Here is a 16,777-nt window from a genome sequence, read left to right on the forward strand (position 1 = left end):
GTTTTTACAAATACATTAAGGACAAAAGAGTAACTAGGGAGAGAATAGGGCCCCTCAAAGATCTGCAAGGCTAAGTGTGGAGCTGCAGGAGGTGGAGGAGAAATTAAACAAGTATTTTGCATCAGTGTTTACTGTGGAGAAGGACATGGAAGATATAGAATGTTGGTAAGTCCAGAACTAGACAGCATTGGTTCAGGGTGAGAGGGGAAAGTTGAAAAGAGACCTAAGGGGCAACGTTTTTCATGCAGAGGGTGGTGTGTGTAAGAAATGAGCTGCCAGAGGAAGTGGTGGAGGCTGGTACAATTGCAGCATATAAAAGGTACCTGGATGAATAGGAAGGGTTTAGCAGGATATGTGCCAAATGTGACTAGATTAGGTTAGGATATCTGGTTGGCATGGAGAGTTGGACCAAGTCTATTTCCATGCTGAACATTTCTATGACTCTATGTCCACACCAACCCTCCGAAGGAGTAATCCACCCACACCCTTTCCCTAACTCTATTTCTCCACATTTACCCCAACTAATGCACCTAACCTGCACACTGTGGGGTAATTTAATCAGTTCACCCTAACCTGCGTATCTTTGGATTATGGGAGGAAACCCACGCAGACATGGGACAACGTGCAAACTTCACACAGACATTCGCCTGAGGATGGAATCAAACCTGTGTCTCTGGCACTGTGTGGTAGCAGTGCTAACCACCAAACCACCGTGCCACCCCTGTATGCTGAAAGAGGTGTGCGGTGGAAACTTAATTGACTGTACTGCACGGTGTTGAGTAAGGTTAAATCTCATGGGGTCTGGGGAGAGCTGACCAACTGGGTAGAAAATTTAGGAATGCATTGCTGCCCCTAGTCTTGAAATCTCTCAGCCAAGGGAAAAGACCCCTGCCATTCACCTTGTTGATACCCCCATACTTTATCAATCTATCTGGTGAAGAGTCATCTGGACTCAAAACGTTAGCTTGCTCTCTGCATGGATGCTGCTGACCCACTGTGATCTCCAGCATTTGTTGTTTTCGGGACAGATTCCAGCATCTACAACAACACACTCCTAAATGTTCACTGCTCAGGGGTTAGCACTACTGCCTCACAGCACCAGGAACCTGGGCTCAATTCCACCCTCCAGGCGACTGTCTGTGTTAAGTTTGCACATTCTCCCCGTGACTATGTGGGTTTCCTCCCACAGTCCAAAGATGTGCAGGTTAGGGTGAATTGGCCATGCTAAATTGCACCATAATGTTCAGGGATGTGTAGGTTAGGTGCATTAGTCAGGTAAAAATAGATTAATAGGGGTAGGGGAATGATCTGAGTGTGTCACTCTTTGAAGGGTCGGTGTGGATGGGCTGAATGGCCGTTTCCACACTTTAGGGACTCTGTATGGCATCCCCCCAGCTCTTTGCATTTCCCATAGAGGCGGCGGGGAGGGGAGGAATAAAGTGTTTTACACGGGAGGAAGGTTGAGTGAGTGAGAAGCTAAATTGCTTCGCTTGAGCTCAAGCTGAGTGACTTGGTGGGGAGACTGGAAAAGGATGGTACGGTGGCTCAGAGGTTGGCACTGCAGCCTTAGTGCCAGGGACCCGGGTTGATTCCAGCCTCGGGGCGACTGTCTGTGTGGATATTGTACATTCTCCCCAGTGGTACCTGGGTAGGTTTCCTCCGGCACACCGATGTGTGGGTTAGATGCATTGGGGTAGGGGACTGTGTTTGGGTGGGTCATCCTTCGGAGGGTCGGTGTGATTTCGATACACTGTAGGGATTCTATGAAAAGAACGGATTGTTGCAAATTCCGCTGACATCTGGTCTGAAGCAGGGCAGCGCAGGCGCAGTGCGAGTGCCCGCCGTCGGCCAAGTCCGCCCCTGATTGTGATGTCACAATGGGGAAATGGCCCTGTCGGTTTGCGAGAAACTGGGCAATGGGGGGGCGGGTGAAATGTGGTCACTTGTAACAACTGGAGTGGATCCAGGGAGGGAGCAGACTCTGCAAACTCAGGTATGTGTCTTAGTTACCCGGGTGAGGGGGAACGGAAGCACTGAGATTGGGAAGGGGGAGGGGTTTTCCGTTTGTATTTTTAAAATGCACCGATTCCCTCAAATAAATTGCAGTTTCAAACCGGCTGCAACGCTTTTGCATCCTCATTCTTCCTCCGCCTTGGCTCTAGGACACTCGGCTTCCTTCCTCCCCCCGGCCCGAGGTGAGGCGGGAATTGAACCCGGGTCTCTGGCGCTGTGAGGCAGCAATGCTAACCACTGTGCCACCGTGCCGCCCATTTTGCTCCCCCCATTCCCTGGGACGTAAACCATTTCATGTCTGGTTGCTTCTCAAGAAGCTGTATTGGACATTCATCCTGAATTGGCAAGCTTTGCTTTCTTCCCAAAATCAGACCTGCTTAGTCTCATAAATATCCCAATGTTGTGAAAGGTGTTAGCTTTCAAATATGGTTATCCAAAATTTAAAGATGTTTTGACATTTTTACTTTCTCTGCTTCTATAAGATCCTGAATCAGCACCTTCAGGAGAATTAGTTAGAGCGGAGTGAGAACAGAGGGAGAGAGAGTTTTGTGGAATAACAAAAAAAGTGTTCCGCAGAATGTAGAGTTGGTTGTTCTGAATTTCCACCCTGGACTGACAGTGATAACTTTTGTAATCTCTTTTTACAGTATTTGAAGGTCTGAAGACAGAGTTTCAAAATGAACAGATTATGCCTGAAAAGTTGACTCTCCTGCTCCTCGAATGCTGCCTGACTTGCTGTGTTTCTCCAGCACCGCACTTTCCAGCGTCTGCTGACCTCACTTTCACGTCAATGTCTGACAGTCACTCAATCCATTGGGACCGCAACAATTTTCAACTGATTCTGTGAGAAGGAGCAAAGCTTTTTGGTTCCTGTTTCAGTACGTTTTCAGTATCAGTGGGACTGGATAAGAGACCCTCCTGTCGCAGAGCACTGAGTGTGGAGCCTGAAACAGTTATACGACCTGGAAAGAGGAACTGACCGCAGGGAGGGCCTGTACACACATTTGTGTGCGGCTGAAGCTTCAGCCATGGAGAACCCTGAGGAATCCCGTCCTGTGGAGAAACCGTGGAAATGTGGCGACTGTGGGAAAGGCTTCCGTGTCCCATCTGCCCTGGAGACCCATCGACGCAGTCACACCGGGGAGAGGCCATTTTCCTGTTCCGAGTGCGGGAAGGGATTTGTTCAGGCCTCCCACCTGCTGGCCCACCAGCGGGTGCACACTGGTGACTGGAGGTCCACCTGCCCTGTGTGCGGAAAGGGCTTTACCCAGGCCTCCCACCTGCTGGCCCACCAGCGAGTCCACACTGGGGAGAAGCCATTCACCTGCTCCGTGTGCGGCAAGGGCTTCGCCCATTCCTCCCATCTTGTGGCCCATCGGCGGGTCCACACAGGGGAGAGGCCATTCTCCTGCTCAGTGTGCGGGAAGGGCTTCAGCCAGGCCTCCCACCTCCAGACACACCGGCGGGTCCACACGGGAGAGAGGCCGTTCTCCTGCCCTGAGTGTGGGAGGGGCTTTGCTCTCTCCTCCCACCTGCTGATCCACCGACGGCTCCACACGGGAGAGAGGCCGTTCGCCTGCCCCGACTGCGGGAAGGCCTTCTGTGATCCATCAGCCCTGCGCACCCACCGGCGTGTCCACACGAGGGAGAGGCCGTTCTCCTGCCCCGACTGCGGGAAGGCCTTCAGCCAGTCGTCCACCCTGCTAATCCATCGGCGGGTCCACACCCGGGAGATGCCCTACAGCTGCCCCGAGTGCGGGAAGCGGTTCACCCAGGCCTCCAACCTGGTAGCTCATTGGCGGGTCCATACCGGGGAGAGGCCCTTCAGCTGCCCTGAGTGTGGGAAGGCCTTCAGTGATTCCTCCGCCCTGCTGAGGCACCAGCGGGTCCACACCGGGGAGAGACCCTTCAGCTGTCCTGAGTGTGGCAAGGGCTTCACCCGCTCCTACCACCTGGTGGCCCACCAGCGGGGGCACATCGGCGTGAGGCAGTTCATCTGCTCCAAGTGTGGGAAGGACTTTGTCGACTCATCCGACCTGCTTAGGCACCGGCGAGTGCACACCAGGGAGAGGCCATTTGCCTGCCCAGAGTGTGGACGGAGGTTCACGTTGTCCTGCAACTTGCGGAGACACCAGCGGGGGCACCAGAGCTCCCAACAATTGGATTCCACTGGCGAAGCTGCTGTGGGTCACCCCCAGGACTGAACCCCTGCCTACTCTATCAGTGGGTGCAGTGGGAGAGTTGCTGGGCTTTTTTTTTTGTTTTCTCCTGGACTGTCCTGTCTTTCCCTCCCACCCCCAACTTTGCTTCCAGTAGCTGCTGCTGCTTGTTGAGACCAGGAGCTACTCACTTTCGTTTCTTCTGTCCAATGAAAGAATTGCTGGATCTTTCTGGGAATGAGTTGCACTCTGTAAGAAATAGCTGAGTATTTCATTCAGCAAGTGACTTTGAAATTAGGTTATGTGCCTAGGAGCATCTCATCATTCCAAGGATTCCATGAAAGGTTGGCAATCATTGTTGGAAATTGTTTGGTTGAATTGGTAATTTTTTTTCAATTTAACCCTTTTGCCCTAGTAAAGTTGCAGTATTTATAATTGTTGGTTTTTGTTTAAATTATAATTTCGGTGTGCAAGATCTGTTCTTCTTCAAGTTTGGTTAGGAACAGTTGAGAAATTCTGAGCTACGTTGCATATTTTAATTTCACTGTGTTATGAATCCGGTGATAGTGACACTCAATTGTATTTTATTGCTTCCCCTTGGTTGTAATGCCTTCCACCCCAAGCACTCACTATGGTAGTGAGTTCCACAATCTCATCACACCGAGGTTTCTCATGAAATCCTCAGTACAGACTTGGAAGGGAAAATATTGACATGCGTAGAATATAGGGTGCTAACTGAAAATGCCAGGAAGATGATCGACAAAGTAAAACCGTGACAATGTAGGGACAAATAAGGAACTTTGACAACAATGAGGAGGTCACAAGTCAGTGTTCAAGAGAACGGTCATGACAAAAAAATGTACTCAGTAGACATTGAATATTGTAATTAGGCAAGTGTCTAGGTGCAGTTGGTTGAATGTGGTAAGACAAATTAAATAATCAGAACCACTAATTGATTACTGACATCATAATTACATAAAACAAGAGCATACTGTGGATCGGTATATGTAAACTGCTCTTAAAATAACACAACAGTATATCAAACTGATTGTATTTTATTAATTGGGGAGTTTGTTGCCATCTTGTGGAAATGGCCCTGCAGGCTTGAATAAAAGCAGTGTAAGAAAAGTGTTCACATGTCATCTGGTCAGTTACAGGCTCCAGTTTGAATCCCTACAGCATGCAAGCAGGCCATTCAGCCCATCACGTTGACAATGACTATGCCACCCAGACCTACTCTGCTACCCTATAGCTGTAATTCTGCATTTCTCATGGCCAATCTATCCTCACATCTTTTGGATTGTGCAAGGAAGCCGGAGCATCCAGAGGAAACTCACACAGACAGAGGTGGAGAATGTGCAAACACCGCACAGACAGTCTGCCCGAGGGTGGAATTGAACCCAGGACCCTGATGCTATGAGCTAGCAGTGCTAACCACTGTGACACCACCCCATGCTGCTTTCTAAAGAAGTGAATTTCAAAGACTTGGGAACCCTGAAGAGAAAAACAAAACTTTCCTATCTTAAATGAGAAGCCATCTATGTTAACTGTGTCCACTCATTTCTAATCTCTGGCTGGAAATGAGTGGACATTACATTCGCATTAAGTCCTCTCCGCATGTTATACTTCCTCAGATCATCTGATTCTTCTAAGCTCAAACTGATACAAGCCCAGCCCAACATCCCCTTGTCTCCGATTATAAGTTGAGTAAATCAGCGACACTTGACCTTACCAGCATGACACAGGATGCCCTCAATCTAAGTTGATCTTTACCCTCTAACCTCTTGACCCCAGGCCACCGCATGGTCAGCTGCAACTCAGCCCTGAACGAGAGCAGAGGAACTGACCAGACAGCAGTGAGGTGGACACTGCATCCCCAGAGAAACCGATTCAAATGAGAAAGTTTTCAGCTCACATTCAGATTGTTGCAGGGACAATGTCATTTAAATGTCTTTGCGATCCCAATACAGTTCTGGTTCTGTTGTGCATTGTGTGTATTTTATCTACCTATGTTTCACTACATGATTTTCTGTTCGTCATTCCATTAGGAGGTGTGAATTCAGTACCAGATACATCAGAAAATTCATGTCTGGTTGCAATATCATTTTAAAACATTGGAATGTGGCAACCATGTAGAAATATAACAAGAGCAACAAATTGAGCAGGTAACAGGTAATGAGCAGGATGGTAATTTGGACCAGAATGCTGAGTCAGCCTGACCCATGGCTGAGAGAGTTCACCCAGATGTTGCAGTTACACCAGTGCAGTTTACTCTTGTGGCTTCCCCAAAAACTTGCCCCTGGTGTAAGATCACTCAATGACCTGAAAAGCAAACTGTTTTTATCTCCATAGCCTGCTGCCAGACTTGCTGAGCAATTCCAGCCCTTCTGCTTTACCCTTTTATGGAATTTGAGCTTCCCTAAGTCAGTGTAATGAAGAACTGTGGCTGCTGGAGATCTGAAACACACAAAGGTAGAAATTGCTGGAGAAACACAATAGGACTGGCAACACGTGGGGAGAGAAACGGGGTCAGCATTTTGAGTGCTGTGACCCTTCACAACTGTTCTGTACTCAGGACAGGATATTGACTCTGTTTCTTTCTCTTGCTCTCTCCACCGGTGTTGCCAGACTGGCTGACTTTCTCCAGCAATTTCTGTTTTTTGACTCTTTCACAAGGTTGATGTTTGTTACCCATCCCTAATTGCAAGGTGTCTTGCTTGTGCCAGTCAACCACATTGCGCTGGGTCTGGAGTCACATGTAAGCCAGACCAGGTAAGGATGGCAGTTTCTTTCCCTAAGGAACATTGGTGAACCATGTGGGCTTTTATGACAATTGACATCAGTGCCATTGACACCATACTGAGACTAACTTTGTGTTACACATTTACTAATTGAATTATGAAAATTTCATTACTTGTTGTAGTGGGATTTGAACTCGCGTGGATTACTCATCCTGTGACACGACTGCACTGTTGTTTCCCGTCCTTTGCTATTTTATTTTTACATCTTTGTCCTCTGATGGTAAATGGCTTCCCTAAACCTGCCCCTTTGACCAAGTCTTTAGTCACCTGCCTAATCTGTGCTCCGGTCTTGTGATTTTTAAAGGAATTCTGATTATGTTCACGTGAAGCACTTTGAGATAGTGAACTGTACCACAGGTGATATTTGAATGGAGGTTGTATCACTATCTTAACATCTGGATCTAGGGAATCATAATCTAAAAGTATGGGACTGCACATTTAAGACAGAAATGAGGATGATTTCTTTTCTCTCTCTGAGGGTTGTGTGTTTTCAAAAGGCAGTGGATTCAGAATCTTTAAGGCAGAGTCGTTGGTTTTTGCGAACCAAGCAGCTGAAAGGTTGTTGGGGATGTGTAGGAATGTAGAGCTGAGGTTCAAATCAGATCAGCATGACCTTATTGAGTGGTGGGGTAGGCTCGAAGGGCCGAGTGGCCTTCTCCTGTCGCTTGTCTGTCTGTATCAGGCAGTCTGTGTCTCCCCTCTTAGAGCTATGAACTGGGTCGTTCATATCCAATATTGCCCCTTGAATACCAGATGGTCTCCTATTGGGAGCAGGCACATTGTAACAATTGCTTCTTACTCAGTGTTGCTGAGAATCTTCTAAATTAAAAGAAACAGTTTCTGTTATTATTGCATCAATGGAAGTGTTGGTTTGGATAAAATATAGTTAAGTTAGCAGTTGCCATGTTTCCCAGACTTCCATGTTTAAAACCCTTGAATCTGTTTTCTGCCCCTGAAACAGTTCTTACCAAGGTCATGCTTGACATCCTTTAATGGTGGGGAGAAAGTGAGGTCTGCAGATGCTGGAGATCAGAGCTGGAAATGTGTTGCTGGAAGAGCGCAGCAGGTCAGGCAGCATCCAGGGAACAGGAGAATCGACGTTTCGGGCATAAGCCCTTCTTCAGGAATCCTTTAGTGGTGACAGGGTGAACATTCTCTTAATCGACATGCGGCCAGCCTTGATCATGGTTAATGACAATACCGACCCTCTCCAACATCACTCTACCCTCTGGGAGTGTCTGCTTTTAGCTGCTTCCATTCTTATTTTGCCAACCGTAGCTGCTGGCATCTATACTGATGATATCCAGCTGTGTCTGAACACCACTTCTCTCCCGACTCCTCTGTCATTCATAATTTACCAATAACTTCCAGCATTGGATGACCAAAACATTCCCCCAGTGAAATATTGTGAAGAGTGAAGCCATTGTTTCAGTCCCCAAGTTTGACCTGACGTGTAACAGTCTGAGCTGAAACTACTCGTTGACCACCTTCCTGTGACATTTAAAACTAGGATTGATAGATTCGTGTTCGTTCGGGGGATCAACGGTTACAGGGAAAGAGCAGGAAAGTGGATGTGGGGAATGTCAGATCAGCCACGATCCTACTGAATGGAGGAGCAGGCCCAATGGCCTTCTCCTGTTCCTATTTCTTATGGTTCCCGTGACCTTACCTCTGATCCAAGGCCCTGGCTTGAGTATGTGCCATTACTGAGAGTGCTGGTTTTCCCTTGTGCAATACCAACAGTGCAGCAGCTGCTGAAATCTCTTGCTCCTTTGTTAGCTCTATGTGTGATTTTTACCTTTGAAAATCTGTCAGTCATAACCAGCATCTCCATACTGCGCATGCTCCTCGGTGTCAGCAACCACTACGCATGCTCGCGGGTGTCAGTAAAACACTGCGCATGGCCCTATTACAAACGACAGCGTCCCAAGACCTTGTTTTGATGGACCAATGGGACGCACTGGAGGACCGGATGGAGATTGGTCCTCCTGCCAATCGCAGCAAACCCATAGTCTGGATGCGGAAGTTGGACCATGAGCTTTTGAAGATGGCGTTGCCCCTCTCTCTGTCTAAATTCAGGTTGAGCTTCACCCCAGACTGCAATTATCTTCCTCTCTCCAACATCTGTGAGTACAGCACTCTCTTTTCTCAACCCCTTTTCCATTCCGGGGTTCGCTGTTGACTTGCAGGAACGGAAGGGAAACGGAGTGAATCCAGGGAGGGGTCGGACTCATGAAAGTTAGTCCAGGCCTGTGTCTCAATTGAAAAGCACAGGAGAATTGACATTTCGGGCAGGAGACTTTCAACAGGAATGATGTGTGGATGTACAAAAGGGCCTCAGCATCCTTCTACACCAGTCAGTGCCAGTTGTCAGACAGGTGCAACAAACAGTGAGCAAGGCAAGTGGTATATTAGCAAGAGGAATTGAGTTGAGAAGTGGGGATGTCTTCCTGAAATTAGGGGGTCATTGAATATATTGAAGGCTGAGTTAATCTGATTTTTGAACAACAAAGAAGTGGATGGTTATGGGGGAAGGCATGAAAATGGTTTTAAGACCAATACAGATCAGTTACAAAAACAGACCCTTCAGTCCAACTAGTCCATGCTGATTATGTTCTCAAAATAAACTAGCCCCACCCTGTTTAGCCCATATCCCTCTGAACCTTTCTTGTTGGAGTCAGATGTACAGCACAGAAACAGACCCTTTGGTCCAACTTGTCCATGCCGACCAGCACAGACCTTGGAGTGCAGGTTCATAGTTCCTTGAAAGTAGAATCTCAGGTAGGCAGGATATTGAAGGAGGTGTTTGGTATGCTTTCCTTTATTAGTCAGAGCATTGAGTACAGGAGTTGGGAGGTCATGTTGTGGCTGTACAGGACATTGGTTCAGCCACTTTTGGAATGCTGTGTTCTGTTCTGGTCTCTCTAGTGGTGGAAGGATGTTATGAAGCTTTGAAAGGGGTCGGAAAATATTTAGAAGTTGTTGCCAGGTTTGGAGGGTTTGAGCTGCAGGAAGGGGCTGAATAGGCCAGGGATATTTTCCCTGGAGCATCGGAGGCTGAGGGCTAACCTTATAAATGTTTGTAAGGGGCATTGATAGGGTGAATATCCTAGGTCTTTCCCCAGGTCGGGGAGTCCAGAACTAAAGGGGCAGGAGGTTTATGGTGAGTGGGGTAAGGGGACCTGAGGGGCAACACTTTCACGCAGAGGGTGCTGCATGCATGGAATGAGCTGCCGGGAGAAATGGTGGAGACTGGTACAACTACAACATTTAAAAAAGCAACTGGATGGGGATATGAATAGGAAGGTTACTGGATGGACACTGGATTCATTTAAGTTATGGACTAAAGGGTTTGTTTCAGCTCTACAACTCTGACTATTTCTACATAGTCGAAACCAATTTTGCAAAACGAGGAATAAGCCATTCCCCCCTTATAGCCTGTCCTGAACTGCGGTTGAACTGCACATATTTCAGTGCAAGTTTCAGGAAGATTTCAGCAGCTCTTTTAAAAAATTGAACACAGTCAGACTTTAATGATGTTTCTGAATATATCATTTTAGCTATTCTCAATTTTAAAGGTAAGAATTTCTCATGAACACAGCCCACACCTCCCAGTGCTGCCAGTAAACTTTACAATGTTGACAAAACGATGCACTACCTGCACTCCTGAAGGATTACATTTTCTAGCGATACTAGCTGAAAATGTGTTGCTGGAAAGCACAGCAGGTCAGGCAGCATCCAAGGAACAGGAGAATCGACGTTTCAGGCATAAGCCCTTCTTCAGGAATGAGGAAAGTGTGTCCAGCAGGCTAAGATAAAAGGTAGGGAGGAGGGACTTGGGGGAGGGACGTTGGAATTGCGATAGGTGGAGGGAGGTAAAGGTGAGGGTGGTAGGCCGGAGTGGGGTGGGGGCGGAGAGATCAGGAAGAAGATTGCAGGTTAGGAAGGCGGTGCTGAGTTCGATACTGGCTACTCATTCACTGCTCAATCTGATACACGACATTGGGAATTTAGTGCAGGAGGTTGAAAAAAAATGAGCCGCTTTAAAAATAAAACCTTTTGGAGCTAAATGCTTTCAATGAGAGTCTGAGCCTGGTGGTAAGTTCAGGTAATCTTTATTGTGACCCAACTTTGTTACAGCTTCAGATCCCCCAGCAAAAAGGTATAGGAAAAGTAGCTGCTTTTTAAACAGTTCAAGGTCGAAGCGCACACACTCCCCCTTCCCCCACCCCATCTCATTTTCTTTACTATTGGCCAGCACCAAGTTGACTCTTTGTAATAGTATCCTTGGTACTGCCATAACCCGTGGGGCCAGGAACAGGGGCAGTGTGGAGTCAAACAGACTGCTGTGGATCTGGAGTCACATGTAGGCCAGACCAGATAAAGGATGCAGCTGGGGTGACCGAGTGAATCCTTTCCCAAAACAGCAGTCTCCTCTCTAAAAAGGGCGTGAGTGAATCAGATGTGGGTTTTCTCCAGCCCACCGAAAATGGTTTCATCGTTAGATTCTGACCGAATTCCAATTCCGCTATCTGCTGCGATGGGATTCAAACCCAGCAGATCCCAGAACTGGGTTGATAGCCTGGTTGATAATGGCACTTGGACGTCGCTCCTTCAATCCCCCGCGATGACACGTGAACTCGCTGGTGCCTCTGCAGGAGGGAGGAGCGGGTGAAGCCTTTCCCACACTCAGGGCAGCTGAAGGGCCTTTCCCCCGTGTGGATCCGTTGGTGCCTCAGCAGGTAGGAGGAATCGCTGAAGGCCTTCCCGCACTCAGGACAGCTGAAGGGTCGCTCCCCTGTGTGGACCCGCTCATGCTTCAGCTTGTCGGAGGAATTGCTGAAGGGCCTCTCCCCAGTGTGGATCCGCCGGTGGGTCAGCAGATCGGAGGAACGGCTGAAGGCCTTCCCGCAATCGGGGCAGCTGAAGGGCCTCTCCCCCGTGTGGACCCGCTGGTGCCTCCGCAGGGCAGAGGTCTGGACAAAGCCCTTCCTGCACTTGGGACAGGAGAATGGCCTCTCCCCGGTGTGACTGCGCCGATGAATCTCCAGCTCAGACGGAGTACGGAAGCCTTTCCCACAGTTACCACACTTCCACGGTTTCTTCATGTCCGAAGCTTTAGCCACAAACACATGTACAGCCCCTCCCTGCTGTGAATTTCTCTTTCCAGGCCATATAACTGTTTCAGGCTCCACACTCAGTGTGCTGCAACAGTAGGGTCTCTCATCTAGGCCCACTCTTATTGAAGACGTACTCAAACAGGAACCAAAAAGCTTTGCTCCTTCTCACAGAATTGTAGTCAAAAATCGTTGCACTCCCGATCGATTGAATGACTGTCAGATAGTGACGTGAAATTGAGGACCGCAGACGTGGGAGAGTCAGTGTCGAAAAGTGCGGTGCTGGAAAAGCACAGCAGGTCAGACAGTATCCGAGGAGCAGGAGAGTCAATGTTTCAGATCTTCAAATATTCTAAGAAGAGATTACAGAAGTCATCACTGTCAGTGCAGGGTAGAAATTCAGAACAAGCAATTCTACTTTCTACAGAACATTCTTTTCTTTTGTTAGTCTACAAAACTGAAAGCACCATCCCACTCTCTTCCCCCCTTCTGTTCTCACTCCATTCCAACTAATTCTCCTGAAGGTGCTGATTCAGCAGGGGCAGAAAATCAAAAACGTCAAGACTGACATCTCTCTGCATATTGGTTAACTCCACCTGAAAGTTAATCTCTTTCACAACATTGGGATACTGCTGAGAGTGAGCAGGTCTGATTTTGGGAAGCAAAACAAAATGCGTCAAGTCAGGATGAATCGGGAACACAGCTTGAGGAATAACCAGACACATCAAGGCATTAACACAGACAGAGCTGAAAATGTGTTGCTGGAAAAATGCAGCAGGTCAGGCAGCATCCAAGGAACAGGAGAATCGATGTTCTTCAGGAATTAACGCAGACACTAGAGAGAAACTGAAGATAGAGACATGGCAAACGTTAGTGGAAAGCCAGAGTCATTGAGATATACTACACAGAAACAGACCCTTTGGTCCAATTCATCCATGCTGACCAGATATTGTAAATCAATTTAGTCCCATTTGCCAGCACTTAGTCCATATCCCTAGGCCAATCCACCCTAACTTGCTAAATTATGCATAGTGCCCAGGGATGAGCATGGTCAATCCACCTTAACCTGGACAAAGTTAAAAGTCACACAAACCTGGGTTATAGTCCAACAGGTTATTTGGAAGGACCATTGTTCGGAGCACTGCTCCTTCATCACGTGGTTGTGGAGAATAAGATCATAAAGCACAGAATTCAGTGTCCTGCCACTGAAATGATAGATTGAACAAACCTGGATTGTTAAGTCTCTCATCTTTTAGAATGGATTGCAGGCATCAGAACTAAATCCCAGAACTTCCTGTAAGGCACCCTCTCAAGATAACATAAGGCTTTATAACAAAAAGGTGACATCTCAGCTCAGACAATGCATTAAAGGTATGAGGTCAGAGTTTGTTTGTATCCCAATCTAGAGTCAGACTGGTTCTATTTCCAAAGCAGGAATTTATAAAATATTACCTGGATTGACTGCCTGCATGAACTGCCGAGTCTCATTCACCAGCTGAAATGACTGGATAGGGAAGGCTTGATCCCCACAGAGTAATCAATTCCCACTTTCCACCAAAATCCCAAATGTCCACACTCACTCAGTTGCTGTCTTACAAATCAAAGATTTCATTGTAACTTCTTCTGCTCCCAGGAAGGGCAAAACATCTATGAAAGCTGCTCTGAAAGTCCCGTCTTCACAACCACACTTCTGCTTTCACCGAAGACGATTAGAGTCATACAGCACGGATACAGACTCTTTGGTCAAACTCGTCTGTGCCAAACAGATATCCGAAATTAATCTAGTCCCATTAGCCAGCATGTGACTCTTCTGGTTCTAAACCATTCCCACTCGTGTAGCCAGCCAGATGCATTTTAAATATAATTGTACCAACCTCACCACTTCCTCTGGCAGCTCATTTCATACACGCACAACCCTCTGCGTGAAAACGTTGCCCCTCAGGTTCCTTTTAAATCATTCCTCTCTCACTTCAAACATATGCCCCCTAGTTCTGGACTCCCCTACCTTGGGGAAAAGACCTTGGATATTCACCCTATCAATGCCCATTATAAACCTCTAAGGCTGCCCCTCAGCCTCTGATGCTCCAGGGAAAATATCCCTGACCTACTCAGCCTTTCCCTGTAGTTCAAACCCTTCAAGTCTAGCAACATCCTCGCAAATCCTTTCCGACCCCTCTCAAAGTTTCACAAGTTCTTTCCTGAAACAGGGAGACCAGAACTGGACGCACTATTCCAAAAGAGGCCTAACCAACGTACAGCCACAACATGACCTCCCAACACCTATACTCAATGCTCTGACCAATAAAGGAAAGCATACCAAACACCTTCTTCAATGTCTACACTTTCAAGGAACTATGAACCTGCACTCCAAGGGCTCTTTGTTCTGCAACACTCCCCTTAACCATGTCAGTCCTGCCCTTATTGCTTGACCAAAATGCAAACCACACATTTCTGTAAATTAAACTCCATCTACCACTCCTCGGCCCATTGGCCCATCCGATCAATTCTAATTTATAGTGAATTATCCTTCCTCTCATTCCCTTGAAACTGAAAATCTCTATTCCACACACTTAATCCCTGCTGCTGGTCTGGTTCATGCTGATAAACAGGCCCACACTCAGGGGAGATCTAATTGAAACATACAGAATACTGGACAGAGTGGATGTTGGAAAGGTGTTTCCGTTGTAGGAGAGACTAGGACCCGGAGGCACAGTCTTTCGAGTAAGGGGAAGACCCTTTAAAATGGAGATAAGGAGAATTATTTTCAGCCAGAGTGACGAATCTATGGAATTAACTGCCACAGAAGGCTGTGGAGGTCAGGTCACTGAGGATATTTAAGACTGAGATAAATTCGAGTACAAGGGGATCGAGGATTAGGAGGAGAATGTGGTTGAGAAACCTATTAGACACGATTGAATGGTATGAGCAGACCAGATAGGCTGAATGGCCTAATATTTGCACCTATATCTGATGGTCTCTTGCTGTCCTGCACACAAGACTGCATGAATCCATGTAAGATTTTGTTAATCCGTTTTTTAGATTAGAATCAGTCTGACCATTGTGGCACAGACAGCCTCACACAGGGAAACTCACACCTTCAATACGTTATCTGGGCTGATGTGACAGCAATTGGGAATGTAACTTTTAAAAAAGGTTTTGCTATTTACATAAGAAAGAACTGAAACATTCTAAAAGATGAGAGACTTAACAAACAATCCAGGTCATTTTCAATATGTAATTTTAGTTGCATTACACTGTAAACTTTTGCTATAAATTGTGTCTTACAATCTTATTCTCCACAACCACCTGTGGAAGGAGCAGCGCTCTGAAAGCTCGTGCTTCCAAATAAACATATTGGACTATGACCTGGTGTGGTGTGATTTTTAACTTTGGACACAGCTTGAGAATTGGGAGCAGGAGTTGGCCAATTGGTCTTTCGAGCCTGCAGACCTTAACTGGATATGAATCTACCAACATCTAGGTGGATAGGCTGTGCTTCACTGGAGCACAGGAGGTTGAGAGGTGACCTTATAGAGGTTTATAAATTCATGACAGGTATACATGAGGCCGGTGTCATTTCCCTGGGTGGGTGTTTCAAGATTAGGCAGCAACTTTTGAAAGGTGAGAGGAGAAAAGTTTTAAAAAGACAGGAGGGGCACCTTTTTATTTTATACAGTGGTTCATGTGTGGAATGAATATCCAGAGATTAGATTAGATTAGATTACTTACAGTGTGGAAACAGGCCCTTCGGCCCAACAAGTCCACACCGACTCGCCGAAGCGCAACCCACCCATACTGAGGCAGCAGTGCTAACCAATGTGCCACCGTGCCGCCCACGTGGAGGAAGTGGTGGATGCAGGTACAGCTATTTTTAATAGATATTTGGATAAGTACAGGAATAGGAAAGGTTCACAGGGATATGGGCCAAACACTGGCAGGTGGGACTAGTTTAGTTTGTGAATATAGTCAACATGGACTAGTTGGACTGAAGGATCTGTTTCTGTGCTGTCTGACTCTGTAACTGTTCTGTACTGGTCTTAAAATTATTTTCTTGCTTTCCCCCATAAACATCTACTTCATTCTTGCTCAAAAATCAGATGAATTCAACCTTTAATATATTTAATGACCCGAAACATCGACTGTCATACACCTCGGATACTGTCTGGCCTGCTGTGCTTTTCCAGCACCACACTTTTCGACTCTAATCTCCAGCATGGATAGTTCTCACTTTCTCCACATCCCAACATATCACAATTTAAATAACTGTTTTTTTTCACAGCAAAGGCCAGAACTTCACAATGTGGTACTCTATTTCCCACGTGTTTTCCAATTGTGGTCTTCTCTACATTGGGAAGACCGAGCATAAACTTGGGGAACGGTTCGCCGAGCGTCGCAGGCGGGTCCACTGAGACTGATGGGACCTCACAGCCACCACTCATTTTCATTCCCCTTCCCAGTCCCTTTCTGATATGACCCTCTTTGGTCTCCTCCATTGCCACAACGGACAAAACTGCAAATTGAAGGAACGACACCTCATCTTTGGCCTGGGCGGCCTACCGCTCAGAGAACTCAACATTGAGTTCTCCAATTTCAAGTAACCTCACTTCCCATCCCCCAACTTCCTTCTCAGTCCCTCCCCCTCATTTCCACTCCTCCCTGCCACCAACCAGATCCATTCCTCCCATTG

At 47.0% G+C, this 16,777-nt stretch overlaps 2 protein-coding genes across 4 annotated transcripts in view; one reads left to right on the forward strand and one right to left on the reverse strand.

Moving 5' to 3' along the window:
• The window catches only part of LOC122543652 (zinc finger protein 665-like), a 93,488-nt gene that overhangs the window by 27,861 nt on the left and 48,850 nt on the right, over positions 1-16,777 (forward strand). Inside the window, exon 3 of the mRNA XM_043682469.1 lies at positions 3,201-4,196. Within this exon, the coding sequence (XP_043538404.1) occupies positions 3,201-4,196 (996 nt within the window). The remainder of the gene's footprint in view (positions 1-3,200; positions 4,197-16,777) is intronic.
• Positions 11,073-16,777, reverse strand: part of LOC122543551 (gastrula zinc finger protein XlCGF49.1-like) — a 6,351-nt gene continuing 646 nt past the window's right edge. Inside the window, exons 1-2 of one of the 3 annotated variants that reach the window (XM_043682364.1) lie at positions 13,543-13,796; positions 11,073-12,442 (exon numbers count right to left, since the gene is read on the reverse strand). In XM_043682364.1, coding sequence (XP_043538299.1) covers positions 11,521-12,081 — 561 coding nt within the window. In that variant the 5' untranslated portion in view covers positions 12,082-12,442; positions 13,543-13,796 and the 3' untranslated portion in view covers positions 11,073-11,520. Of the gene's footprint in view, positions 12,937-13,542; positions 13,797-16,777 lie in introns of those variants that run through there. The other 2 variants (XM_043682363.1, XM_043682362.1) reach the window with 2 other exon arrangements.

The sequence above is a fragment of the Chiloscyllium plagiosum genome, chromosome 44 (assembly GCF_004010195.1).
Source record: "Chiloscyllium plagiosum isolate BGI_BamShark_2017 chromosome 44, ASM401019v2, whole genome shotgun sequence".
Taxonomy (NCBI): Eukaryota; Metazoa; Chordata; class Chondrichthyes; order Orectolobiformes; family Hemiscylliidae; genus Chiloscyllium; species Chiloscyllium plagiosum.